This window comes from Hippoglossus hippoglossus, chromosome 19 (assembly GCF_009819705.1).
Source record: "Hippoglossus hippoglossus isolate fHipHip1 chromosome 19, fHipHip1.pri, whole genome shotgun sequence".
NCBI classification, from domain to species: domain Eukaryota; kingdom Metazoa; phylum Chordata; class Actinopteri; order Pleuronectiformes; family Pleuronectidae; genus Hippoglossus; species Hippoglossus hippoglossus.
Genome location: NC_047169.1, coordinates 20,452,221 through 20,466,775, shown reverse-complemented (window position 1 = coordinate 20,466,775; position 14,555 = coordinate 20,452,221). Strand labels below are relative to the sequence as shown.

Below are 14,555 nucleotides of genomic sequence, written 5' to 3'. Positions count from 1 at the left end.
ATTTATGGGCTTTGATATGCAAAACCCCTGAGGGGCAATGACAGACTAAATTTTATTCGTCTCCTTTATTGTGGGTTATGATATCTGTATTTGCTACATATTTTCCTCAATGTCTTTCCATTACAGAAAATGGCAGGTAAGTGAATTTTCTCATCTATCGCAGTCATCTACAGACATAGTGACACTGTCAGCACAACGCCTAATAGAGACATAGATAATGAGTCATTGGAAGTTCACCACAATTTTAAAGATGGGACAAAGTTTCCAGGTCTCTTTTACCTGTCCAGTGCAGTCACAGGGCTGATTAAAGGGGACGTACTCGTCCTCTCTGCTGTACATGCCCAGTGCAATCTTAGTGGGCTTCCCTTCTCCATCCTCTTCAAATTGCATCTTAGCCATGTTGTCGAACAGCTTAGACAGATGCCTTTGGACCTGAGCAAACACACAGACACATTAAGCTCGGGCTCGATTTACACTCAGCTCACGGCCTGACTGGTATTTTCTTTGCCGCTGCACAAATAAATAACATTTCATTACTGTTTTTCAGAGTTGTTAATAGAAGGGCATGACCCATGTTCTGCTGCATGCCTGCTAACCTCCTCTTAAAGAGATTTAGTGGCAAGTTGTGCTTTACAGTGATTTATTCCTACGAGCAGGAAATGCATAAGACGGTGTCCTGATGATGGAGGTTGGTGCGGGCTGAAAGACTATGAGTAACATTGCCCCTGTGTGGGCACTGTGGGAACTACACAAGTCAACAGCATTCAGCAGAAGAGCCAAATGGTGCAGTGGAACATGGTTTTAAAAAACTGTTAAAAAGTAACATGTAGAAAGTGCGGCATACATTTTTTTTCTGACTCTGTGAACACACTGAAGCATAACATTTGTTGCCACCCCCTCAGGCAAATATAAGTGAAGGCACCTGGTGTGGGTTGGTCCCGTTAGACAGGATGTCCAGCAGATCAGCTGACGAGACAAAGTAGAATCTCGGGAAGGCCAGACGCTTGGTGTCCAGGTATTCTGCCAGAGCCTTTTCACAGAGAGATAGTCTGTAGAGAAATAAACAGTCAGTCTATTTGTGAGACTGCCCCTGATAACAGACGAAGAAGAAACAGAAAGACGTCTTACATGCTCTGCATTTCCTCAAGCGTAGCAAACAGCCCTGGTTTATTGGTGGCCTCCACTACGTTGGGAGTTTGATGCAATGCGTTTGCCAGCTCTTTGAAACTGGTGTCAATTCCATCGAAGCGCTTGGAGTCCTGCAGAGGATTTCACAGAGGAACACGGTCAGGGGATTTAGGTTTCCACAAGAGAGACGAGAGAATCACAGGTTTAATAGCAAACATCTGGGTTAAGCACAGCCCGAACATCAGGGGAGCAATTAAAACAGTTGTGTAATCTCTGCTCTTAAACTGGGAGTATGGGCTAATTAATGCATTCCTAATTAACAGCTATAACAGTCATGCTATCTGGGTTCATATGGCAACATAAGGGTGTAGCCTTGCATGATTATGAGCTTGTCACTGATGTATACCTGAAATATAGAGCTGTAAGTAATTGCGTATGTGTGTGTGTGTGTGTGTGTGTGTGTGTGTGTGTGTGTGTGTGTGTGTGTGTGTGTGTGTGTGTGCATATATATCCATCTAATCAGTCTGTGGTGGTATTTGTCTGTCACCTCAGGCAGCTGTTTGCGTATGTCGTCAGAGCCAATGAAGATGCTCTCTAGATGGGTCCACGTCCGCTGCACCTCGAACCAGATGGAGATGACGGAGTCGGCGATAGACAGTTTGGTCTGCCACGACGACACCTCTTCCAGGAAGTGCCCAATGTACTTGGACGTCATGAGGTTCTGCAGCTGGACCTGGTTGTCCTCCAGCGTCTCAATGAGCTCCTCGTCCGTGCGCAGCAGAGGCACCTGGGTGCGTTGGTGGGGCTCGTACTGGAACTGCATACCTGCGTGCGATCGATAAACTCAGTGGACTGGAAAAGCTTTGCATTCTGGTTAAACAAGGTGTCCCCTTCCCGTACCTGTCCATGTGGTGTTGAGCTCGGCGAGGACTTTCTCCATCCCCATCTCTTTAACAGCCTTATCCACGATTCCTCTCACATCCTCTTCAAAGCAGTGCAGGTCGAGCTGCAGCAGGTCGGCCAGAGTAGTATCCTGCTCACAGAAAACCACATCAGTACTTTACCCAGACTTCAGATGTGCTGCATTACATAATATGATAATATTAGTAACATATAACAGGTGAGCACAGGCTGTGATTGATGGTTTCAGTTTAACAAGGGAAAAGCATAACTGACGATCATCATCAAATCCAACTTCTCTCACCTACAAACAAGAAACTAAAATGCTTGTTCAATTTGGACACTTGCACCCCCTGCAGGCAGTGACAACAACTACAGGAGCGTTTCCCACAGAATTAATTCAATCTATGGCAGTAGTGGGTCAAAGGTCACTCTCACGAGAAACAGGTTCCGAGCGACAGATTCACAGACTTAAGAGTGAAAGATATGTTCTACGTATGAGGTCTAACTGCGTGGATGGTAAAGAAGTTATGGACCATAGCACGAGCACACAGTAGCGCAAGTGTTACAGGACCAATCTCGAAATCAGCTAGGCTCAACCCAGTGACCGCAACACATAAGGAGGACGCCACTCCAGAGTTACGGTTAAAGCTAAAATGTGTAGAGTGTGGAGGTGTGGCCAAATAGAACAAAACATGAGAAGATCTGGACCAGCCAGGTATTGTGGCCTGTCAGACCCAGAAACGTATCCCTGACTACCTGAGTGAAATAACTAATGAGTCCCTCTTACTCAAAAGAAACAAACAAATAGGAACCATATAAATTGTGCCAGGCTGATGGAGGCTGTTAGAGATCTCTTATGTTATTATGAAAAAGTTTTGGGTTCATTAAGAAACTGTGGCGGGACATATTAGAATAGCCCTATGTAAAATATTCACAGGCTGCAAGTATTGCTCGTACAAAGGCAATACAAAGTTAATCTGACTAACAAGTGGCATAGTTTAGAGCTCTGCACTGTAGCTGCTTGAGCTAACGCATAAAAGAGCCTTGAATATCACAGCTCAGAGATCCGTTCATCCATCTATCATCTGTCCCGCTTATCCTTTTGATGGTCATATCAGAGATATTAAATGTACATACTTTTTGATATTTTAGAATTTGTGGGTTCCACCCTTGTAATGGAGGTTGGTGGTAAAGACTTAAAAGTGAAGCAGGTCCAACTGTCCCCTGTTACTTTCCTTTTCTATAGTTTCAAATATCAAAAATTGTTGCAAGTGCACTAATAATTCAACAATAAAAACATTCACACAAAGCAATGAACAGAATTAGAACAACAGAGGGCTCGCATTGCGTATCTTTAAGAATAGATCGCTAACCTCGTCCATGGTGAAGCGGACTCCAGTGGCGGCCATCAGCTGATGCCAGTGGCGGAGTCGTATGGCTGGGTTCTGGAGCTCCGCCACAGCCCGGAGGGAGATAAGGAGGTTTTTCACCCTGCTGTCGAGCCCTGTGAAGGCGTCCCACGCTCTAACCTACAGGGGGCAGAGGGCACAATTGGAGCCACAATTTCAGGTTTAATTTCAGTTTCATTTATTACCCAAAAGATCGGCATTAATTCAGTTACACATAGAGGCCTTGCTCAAGGGTACGCACACACAGTTGCAGCGAGAACATACCTCCACCAGGGTTTAACAGCCTTAATTTCATTCAAGCTGCCCCAAATGTCACACACTTATAAATATCAGTTCCCTAAATGTGCCTGATTCTTCCAGGAATTATTTCGCAATGAGATTGTTGAAGATGCAAGTCTCCATCTGACTTACAGTGTTACCTGATTTTTTTCAGCAGCTGTACGGTAACAAACAGGCTACAATCCTGTAATTACCACCAATGTTTGGCTGAGATAATGTTGATTCAGTAGGGAATTGGTGTTGAATCTAAGGGAATTTTGGGCCTTGGCAGAGGTATGAGATCTTTACAAATACTTTTTACAAAAGTATCAGGAAAAACCCATGTGTTTAGAATTTAAATTCTATATTGGTTGACATCGTCTGGGGTAGAGTGTAAACTTTCCCCAAATAAAGAGTAAGACAGAGAGGCAGCTTAAACTCTGACAGCATCTAGGATGATGGAATAATAATGTTCATAGAGGGGTTCACTGAATGGTCAATTGTAGTTGCAAATTAATACTGTGTGCCTAATGGTGCACTGCCAGGCACTGCCTAATACTATTTATGCTTATTCTTCTTCTTCCGTACAAAGGTTTGTCCCGCTACTCCTCCAGCAATTGTGGTTGCACATACACAAGAGATATAAAAAGAACATTAGGAATTGCGTTGAATAGTGTGCTATGACTTTTCGAAGACTTTCGTCAAACGGTATGCTAAAAAATCACGAAAAACCAGAGCGACAGTGGAGCAGGACTGAAATTTTGGGTAATTTTTGTTTGCTTAAACTGCTCTTAAAACCACAAATGGAGGTTTTCATACATACTTCAGCAAAGTCTTGGTATTCTCCCTTGCTTTTTTAGGATGCTGGATTTTCAAAATAAAACCCTCCAGATAGTTACAGGATGTTACCAGAAAACCCAAAAGGAGGCTGGATTTTCAAAACAAAACCCCCCCAGATAGCTACTGTATATTACCAGGAAACCCGAAAGGAGGCTGGATTTTCTAAATAAAACCCCCCAGATAGTTACAGGAATGTTACCAGGAAAACCGAAAGGAGGCTAGGTTTTCAAAATAAAATCCCCCATGTAGTTACCGGATGTTACCAGGAAACCTGAAAGGAGGCTGGATTTTCAAAATAAAACCCCCAAGGTAGTTACATGATGTTACCAGGAAACCCCTAAGAGAGGCTGGTCTTTAAATTACAACTTTCATTACTGTTTAACAACATTGTTAGTTTAGCTCAGGTGATAGAAATTCTTGTACAATGAATGAATGGTTGTGGGATCAAAACCAGCTCTAGGTATTTCTGTCTCTCTCTCTCTCTCTCTCTCTCTGTGTGTCTTTTTGTGTCTGTCTCTCTCAAACTGAAACAAGTCTCTCTGTCGAAGCAAACACTAGGCACACATTCACAATTTCTAGGGAGGAATTTTCTACTTATTCATCTAAGAGTTTTTGTCCTCTTTTTCTCAGCCGAGCACACTTTTCAACCTCTATACTACTGTATGTTATACATCCTGGTCTTGCCCATTCTCCCCCCCTCACCTCTTTATCTAGGCCCCGTATATCTTTAGAGAAGCGTTTGCACTCCTGCTCCATTTCCTCCACCTGGACCTCTCTCCACAGAGTTGTCCTCCACGCAGCGATGCTAAACTCCACCATGGTGATCATGTCCCACAGCTCCTTCAGCATGCCCACCTCACGCCTTGGGGATGAAGTGGACAAAGTGAATTCAACTGAATAACACTGACTGTGAATGTAAAATAAGATCCCAACTGCAAATTTGGCACAGGAACTTTACCTGCCAGTGTCGGGCTTTACCTGCATTGTCGGAGCTGTTTGAACTCTGAAACGTTGACCTCAAACAGGTTGGCAGACTTCACTAGAGACGCCATCACAGCTTCCCGCTCCTGGATCTGCCGGTGGAAGGCGTCCAACATCTGGAAGGGGATCTTGTTGTCAAACCTGGTCAGATGCATGAGTGCACAGAAGCACCCGGCGAAACACACACACACACACACAGTTTAGCCAAGCCTGACTTGGCTGCAGCATAACCAGACCTAACTGCACACTGTGACAATTAACAATGACATTAATGGGAAAATAATCACCAGGTTATTAAGAGACCAATTACACACATAACTAATCTGACAATTATAACAAAGCATCGCTACCTATGAATTAATTATCTTTATGTGAAGATTAAATTTACTTGTCGGATGTGACCTCTAGCCTCAAGATAACACTTCGCTATTATCAAGTGAGAAGGCGAGGCAAGGTGACAGTCTTATCTTTTCAAAGGTTCTCGCTGAACGGAGTCAGTACTGTAAATTAAGTAGCCGTCACTGACTGACTGAGGCAAATCTGGTTCAAACAGTACCACACCTCTCCATTCACCTCCTATTGATCATATATAAGCTGCAGAATTAATAGAATTCTTACGAAACATAATACACTAGTTATAAGCAGATGTCAGGTCCTTTTTAACAGTGTATTAATCCACTGTCAACAACTGTAGCATATTTATTAATTATATTTCTTGCATTTATTAATGAAGTCTGTTACTACTTCACCTTAACTGTCGGTTCAACCAAACTGAACTTTGACCCCAAATATAGCAACCTTCCAAAAACATATCCAGTGGCAAAGTATCTGATTTATAGAAAGTTGAAGATATAATTTTACTTTTGAGAAAAATGTTTAAAGATACATTTTGTATCTTTGGATTCTTTAGTTATTTAATATGGTGCAAAGTGGGTTTCAGTTGTCCTCACCTGAAAGGCCCATTTTTGCGAAAGTCCTCCCTGAAGGTGTGCTGCTCCACATCAAATGAAGCACATTTGCTTCGCAGGCTAGACACCTCAGTGGCCTGCAAAGGCGCCACTTGCTGTTTGGCTAACACCGTCTGCTTTCTCACATTGTTCCACTTGTCTGGCAACTCCTGCAGATGGACAGATAGATTTGATGCAGACAGAGGGAGATAAAGAGGAAGGGAGATAAAGAGGAAGAGAGAAAAACGAGGGGTGCAGGAGTGACAGATGATGAATGGCCAGGAGGAAGAGGGTGGAACAGGAACGGGCAAATGGAAGATGCAAAGTAAAAGTACGAGAAATGGCTCTGTCTATGCTGAAAGAAACAGATGGAAGAGTACAAGCTGGTGAACGTGATCTGAAATGACTGAACACCAGCCCTTACCTCTAACTGTTTGTAGACCACATCAGGCAGCTCCTGCTCATACACCTTCAGCAGAGTGATGGTTTCCTGCAGGGGCTCAAACATGGCGTCTGTGGCTTTTTGTCTTTCTTTTATAGCCAACAGGTGACCCATCATGTCCACCAGGCCATCGTAGTCTCCCTCCTTCACTTGTTGGCCCAGGCCAACCTTAGTCACGCAGATAAACTGTTCCAGGTCTGACAGGCTGAGGACGAATGACTGATCATTATAGAGGTTCATCAATTTTACAAGAGCTTTACTTGTCATGAGCAGTACAACTGAAATCAGTCGTGACCCCACATGATGTCATCAGGGGTCATCTCAGTTCAGAAATGGAGAAAACAAATTTTGAAAGGAAATCCTGCATTATAAATTTTGCGGCTCGACAAACACAAGCATTGACGATGGACATGAAGAGAAAGTTATCCAATTGCATTACAAAACATGGAGGATCCAGTATTTTGGAGCTTGAAGCTTAAAGAGTAGAATATGTTAGACTCTATAATGCTAAAAAGACACTGGAAGTCATTGAACCACTTTAATAGCTTAAGATTCTAAGTGTAAAACAGGAGGATTTTCTTCTGATCTGGCACTGATGTGCACACTGTATGAAAAGTAATCCACGGCTACAAACATTCCATTGAAAATATCGCTACAACAGAGGCATGGTTCATGGGTGTGTTCTGTGTGGATGCAATTAAAGAAACTGTGCCTTCTCATATTCCCCTTAAAAACCAGGTGCACTTTGGCAGATTGCTATTATAGACGAGTCAGGGAGATTTTTGCATAGAACATGTTTTCACTCGAAAGTCATTACAGATCAGTTTGTGTAAAAGCTAGACTATATGCCCATTGTGCACATTACTGGTGAATGGAGTAAACAAGTCTGAAAAATGTAATAAAGATCAACTCGAAGCAGAAGGTTTGTGCAAAATTGCTTTGAGTTGAAGTTTCCTAACATTATCTGTCATAAGCTAATGGTTTCACCCAACCAAGAAAGGCTTACTTGTAGTCAAACCCCCAAGTGTATGAAATATTGCCTCACCTGTTGGTTACATTGTCAATTAGGTGCTGTTTGAATATGAAGCTCCACTTTTTGATGATGTTGAGCAAGGCACTCTTCATGATGCGGCCATCCACCTTCATCCACCCATGGAACACATGCACTGCCTCCAGACCCTGCACCTCTTCGTAGATCTTCTCATACCTACAGTATCATGACAAACAGATTCCATTCAGGTACATAAGGGCTTAACTTACCCCTAAGGCTTATTTCACCTTATTTTCCAATCTTTTCTCCAAAATAAAATCCTATTCCAATCCTTTAAAGTTGAGATGAACATAAGAATGACCAGAAATTCAAGAGCAAACACAAATAAGTGCTCACACTCTGCTTCACCAATACCCACTTGTTTATCTCCTCCTTGAAGTCATCCAGTGCTGGTCGGCTTTCTGGGACTTCATCATCAGCATCAACCTCCATCTCTTCGCTGGTGAGAAAGTGGCCGTACAGGAGGAACTGACGCATTAACTCCCTCCTATCATCCACGTACAGGAAGCTGTAGTGGTGCAGAGAGCTGCGAAACTCACAGCACGTTTCCATGACACCCTGCACACGTTCCAAAAGGACTTGACGCATGTCAGCCAGGTCAGCCATGTCCTCCATGTCAGCCTGAAGAAAATGAATCACCAACCGCAGCATTTAGTCAGTAGTTTTGAAGTAGTTTTTTAAGATATTACAACTTAAGGAAAATGACTGTGTATTGTAGATATTGGAGCTGAACCACAAACAACAGTACCTGGTAGTGGGGGAAGGGAATGTGCTGGGCGAGGCGTGGCACCAGTGAGGAAATTCTGAACACATCATTGATGAGGCTTTCCACCAACTCAAAGAAACCGTCCCCAGCTCCAGACTCCAGAGAGGGAGAGAACACCATGTCAGGAACCTTCAGGCTCAGCTCAGTCTCAAAAAGAGGGGCCCCTGCAGTTCTCTGGTCTGGACCCAAAGGAAAAAAGTGGAAACTGTTAAACCAACACTGAAAACTCTTCTCAAGTAAGATATTGTGATATGTCTCTCCTTACTTTAATAAAGGATATTAATATATTTTATGCAAAATAAGATGCAGGATGAGAAGTGCTGAAGCTTTATTCTATAGAGTTTTCAGCATCTGCTCTTAGTCGTATCTTCCCATTAGATATTTCAGGGTCAGTTTGCTTTTAAAAAGCTTCCTGATCGTAAAAAGATTTTCTGAACCCAAACAAGAAGAAGGACAGGGAGAGGAGGATGATGAAGTAGAAGCAAGGAGGAGATGAACTGGATACTGTAACAGGCTGGCAACGATTCACCACATCTTGAACCACGTCCCAATTCATCTAAACCCGTTGACAAAAGGTGATGGAAACAAGGTCCCGGGTGAATGCGCTCATTTGGCAAGACCAAAAGGTGAGAGATTATCAAACATGATAAACCACAGAAAAAAGCAGTGAGACAAACTCTTCTACTAGGGATGAGCGAGTACACCATTATCTGTATCTGTATCTGTATGTGTTCAACCAACTAAATTATCCGTATCCGTACTAGGCCTTAAACCGGAAGTTGGTATTTTAAGCCTGACATGGATATGGGTTGATCAGAAGTTGCTATATTTATTGTTTATTAGAAAACTATTTGCTCTGTGTAGGTGAAGAGCTCTGTGTGTGGCTGTCCTATCAAGGAATGATGTGGACACAGCTATCAAATGATGATTTCCACTCATCACGAGTACGGTTATTGACACATTTTACTCGGATGGTAATCGTGCTCCGTAAAAGTACATTATCCGTACCGGATACTGATTTCATCCGAGTATTCGGCTCAACCCTATCTTCTACTGCCAATGGGAAGAGTCAATCGCCTTTTTTTAGCGGGTTTACCCACGTTTAAATAACCCGGGTAATTGTTCTGTTTACTTTCTCCTCATGAATGTCCTACCTGTGTTATCCAGGAAGAACTTGAGAGAGTTTTTGATACTGTTGAAGAATCCGTCTATGATCATGTCGTCGATGTACTCAACATAGGCCTTCCACTCCTCAGAAGACGGCTCAGCTCTGAACAGCTCCAGATTGCTCTGAGACGTGACGAGGAGGGACACAGAGACAACAACAAAAATCTGAAATCTCAGACTTATATTAACAGTATAGAATGACGAAATTAGAGCAAAACTTAAAGCCGATTTGACATTTCACACAAACACAGAATAATGTCTTTTAACTACCTTAAGCAGGAAGTGAATCTTTTCTCCTGAGGACCGGATCAGACCGTAAATCCTTTCCACCCTCTCAGCCCTGTCCTCCAGATTGAGCAGTGCATCTTTTTTGTCCTCCTTCCTGTTGAACATAGGGGTGGCCCAGGACCTCATGCAGCTTTGGATCTCCTCTACATTGTCTTTGGTTCTCTGGAGTTGGCTCTCCAGGTCACAGACGGAGTCTCGCACTTCCTGGATATACTGCCAAATACCTAGAGAGGGAAATATGATGGAGCAGTGAGAACGAGAGTGTGTGACTGAAATACTGGAACCACCTAGAAAATGTTTTCTTCTTGTGTCTTGTGTTTTCCTTCAGAAGACAACTTAACCCGCATAATTAAGATACGTTTGACAACTGAGGTCTCTCATTTCATCGCTTCTGTTTTCCTTTTACAAATTGTGTAGTTTTCTGAAGTACTACATTGAATAATATCCAAACAGCAGGGGGGGGGACCTCTGGAATGTGCTCTTGCCCATGAGACAATTCGATGATACATCTGTGTGCCTGCTTTGTGTGGATGCACTCACACTGATGAAAAAAGAAAATTTCTTCTGTGACACAAAGAGAGACACTGAGACTGAGTAACCATTTCTACCATGATGTGAAAATTAAAAAGATCAGAAATCACCTAATCACCAAATAGAATGATGAAATTAGGAGGAAACTTTCTTCACAAGCAAATAACAACATCCATAGCAAACATACAGACGTAACAAATGCTATGCATTGCATATTTGTTACATTACAAAAGCCATTTTAGAGTCGTATCACTTCTGAGTTTGACTTAAGGGAGAACTGCTGTCTTCACAAGTCATGCATGGCTACACCTCATCACTACCATCTGACATCAGATGCCTCAACAAAGAGAAACAGTTCCAGCTGGCATTAGGGTTGGTATGATATCGTGACTAAAATAAGTAAGTAAAGAGATTTTTTATCAGTAAAAAGAGTTTTACATCAATAACCTGGCACCCAATATTCTTTTGGTTGGGGAATTATGACAAAAAAAACCTGAGAGAAGAAGAAAAAACCCTGGAGCAGAGGAGAAATCTGAGAGTAGACGTTTCACACGCACACAGAAGCAGTAAGAGCATGAGAGGAAGAGCTAAAGCACAGGAAATAAGCAAAGCAGGATAAACTTGAGTTCAAGCACAATAAGTCCTGCCCTCAAACTGAAAGACCACATTCTGAATAAAGATGGGAAAATACCCTATAGAAGGACATAGATTAAACTCAGAAGCAATAGTTAAAATCACAGCAACCAACAAATGACGACAGAGAAAAAAACAAGCACATTATATTATATCTATATGTGTTCAGTTAATTAGTATGGCCCGCAAAGGATGTTATAAAAATTGAAATGGCCCTTGACAGAAAAAGGTTTCCCCTCCCCTGCCATAAAGAGATGTCAGTGTGAGTGTGCTTCAGCAGTTTTCACAGCATTTAAACAGACTCGCTTTAGTCGATGCATGAATATTTAAGCATTCAACCAAAATACAGTTATCAGGCCCAAAATGGAATGAAGACTCCAGCTATTTCCCAATTGAGGGGCTGCATCCCTCAGACGCTGCATTTGAAGAACAGTGGCATCAATGCGGAGTGACTAGTGTGTCCCATTCTAAGGCTCCTTCAAATGGGGTGAAGAAATGTGGGTGGATCCTTCTCAGCACAACCTATCTCAGGATTCATTGCGTGCCGGTGTTGAAGCTAACAAGTTGGCTATGCAAGCTGACATGAATGCAGCAGCTCACAGTAGGTAACGATGCACCGGTAAGAGTGGGACAAGCTAGTGACACATATAGGAAATCCTCCATAGACTCATCTCATTTAAGTTCAGCCTTCAAAGTCTAGATTGGCCTGGTCCTTCGAAGGATGAGGTCCCTGAATTGGGACACAGCTTGTTTTTACTTTTACATTGGAAATTTCACTTGTACATTTTTTTCCTGCATAATATATATATTTTTTAAAGAAATACAATACTAGTCATCCTATACTCCTTTACCAAATGAAAGTGAAGTGTATCTACAAATACACACCCACTGCGCAGCATGAAGGAGATAAGTGTGTGCAGCTACTGAACATTCTGCAGAGGGACTGTGACTTTGTCCCCACAGACAGCCGCATGCTTTCACTTTTACCGTAAACTCTCTTCTCATTTCTGCTGCGTTCTTCTTCTGGGAATCCCGGGGGCTGAAGGAACTAACAACATGCCTGCCAGCGCAGTGTCAATCAGAGCATATCAATGATTGAACACCTCTCCTTTTCTTATTTTATATATTTTAAATGCAAAGCATCGCTGTTCATGTCACATCTGTCAGCATCCTGCTCTACCCTCGAAATGACAAGGATGGAGGGAAACACCAGGGAGTAGGAGGAAGGAGGAAGATTTTGATCATACAAATAAATATCTCCTTGAACACTGTGTATAGCTGCTTGTCATTCTATAGTTTACTATAATACAAATACAAAAATATTTTTGATAGATTTTACATTTGCTGCTTTAAACACAAATATTAGCTGTTCTTTCTTAAACAAATATCACACACACACTTTGACTTCAACAGCAGATTGAAGAAATGACATCACAGAGCTGGATTTACAATCTGACTGTCGGCATTTGAGACGACAACAGAAACAAACGGGAAAAAGAAGACTCGGATTACTAATCAAAGGAGTTCAGCATCTTGAGAAATTTGTGAAATTCGAGTGACTAGCCTAGCTTAGCATTAAGAATGGAAGCAGGGGGAAACAGCTAGCCTGACTCCAACAGATAAGCCCAACAGATAAATCGGTTGGTAGATAAAAATCCCCACATATGAGCCTTTCACAGACATATCCATATCAGCATCTCTGTTTGCTGTCATGCTGCGAAAGGAAAACCTTTATGTTTCATATTTACATTTTAGGTAAAAAAATTTCTTATATTTTTATACGAAAAATATACGATATTCTTATATCGTATATTTTCTTAAGTCAAGCTCTATACATTTGCTTGTAATTGAGTCTTCTTTGTATTTTTTGTTAATTATAATAATGTCTATGATGACACTGTGATTACATTTCTTTTTCATAAGGGTTTGGAATCATGTTAGGATTCAATGCCAAACCTCTGTATGTCGACTGTTATATCAGAATCAGAAATGATTTACTCCCTGTATTGGTATCAGCATCAGAGCACACAAATCCATATTAGTGGGCTCTACTCTGTACGCAGTTCAGCAATACACATTTACCCCTGAAGCTCAATAATTAAGAAGCAGGAGGAGTCAGATCAGAGTACTAACGTAAAATCAGTTTTCCAATTATTAACCAAAATAGCCCACTTTCCATTTTTCCAGTGTCCCTAAACATTAAAAATCAAGTGGAACACAGTTTTGGTTTGCTGTAATTGTCATTTTTCAAAATTTCATTTGAATAAAAAAAAAACGCATGTGACTGAAATCACTAAAGAGGATGAACCCGGGAAGTTAAATTAAAATATTAATATAGAAAAATAATTTTGCATACTTTATTGCCCGGAAATGAATCACTAAAGTTTTTTGACTTTATCACAGAGAATGAACGCAGGTAGATAGATAAGGTCATTGCATTAGACTCTAAACAATATAACTGTTGCACTATAGTCTTGTGTTATTACAAGACCCTGATAAACATCCATCTAGTGTTGCAGAGGTGCTATCTGTGGTTGAAATCCAACTCTAAATTACAAATCTAAACCAACACCATGTATCCTGTTACCTCTCTGTCAGAACAACCTCATTGATCCACAGACGAATCGATGCAATAAAGATTTCTTTTAAAGTTTTGTGTTAAAAGTGTAAGTTTTGGATTATACAGTGATACACTGTTTCTGCTGCTGAGTAGTTCAAATGTAATTTGTTAAAGCTGTGAGCACCACTCATGAAATGTACTTACCTCCACTGTCCTGTGGTGCAGGCAGAAACTGTCAAGCTAAAACTATCACCATGGCGGCAAGTGCGGAACAAATGTTTTATGTAACGCGGGTCAAACCGACCATTTAACAGTCATAAAAATAAAACAATTACATGGGTAATTTCTCAATTATGCCTCTGCTAGTATGAGTAAATGTCCAGACCTTGGCTGTTCCAGTTCAGACTCTCCTCAGCGTTTTTGAGCTGAGCGTCGATGTCCCTGAGTTGGCCCAGCACCAGAGGATGCTCCACGTCGAGCACAGAGTGCATCACCTGCAGACAAACAGTGGGAGAAAACAAGAAGGAAAAGAGGGATGTGATGTGATTTCCAGCTCCCATTAAGTGTTCAGAGAAATATCATTTTAATAGAACCGCCAGTGAAAGGCCACACAAGAGCCCAGAGCAGCAAGACGGGTGTTGTCCTCATTAT

The 14,555-nt window shown here is 41.8% G+C and overlaps 1 protein-coding gene across 1 annotated transcript in view; it reads right to left on the bottom strand.

The window, feature by feature from the left end:
- Positions 1-14,555, bottom strand: part of LOC117752716 (dynein heavy chain 9, axonemal-like) — a 101,339-nt gene that overhangs the window by 74,070 nt on the left and 12,714 nt on the right. Inside the window, 16 exon segments of the mRNA XM_034570300.1 lie at positions 280-432; positions 923-1,049; positions 1,129-1,259; positions 1,676-1,953; positions 2,029-2,161; positions 3,405-3,560; positions 5,241-5,400; positions 5,517-5,660; positions 6,470-6,636; positions 6,891-7,113; positions 7,954-8,115; positions 8,318-8,580; positions 8,708-8,904; positions 9,880-10,015; positions 10,163-10,404; positions 14,290-14,398. Coding sequence (XP_034426191.1) covers positions 280-432; positions 923-1,049; positions 1,129-1,259; positions 1,676-1,953; positions 2,029-2,161; positions 3,405-3,560; positions 5,241-5,400; positions 5,517-5,660; positions 6,470-6,636; positions 6,891-7,113; positions 7,954-8,115; positions 8,318-8,580; positions 8,708-8,904; positions 9,880-10,015; positions 10,163-10,404; positions 14,290-14,398 — 2,781 coding nt within the window.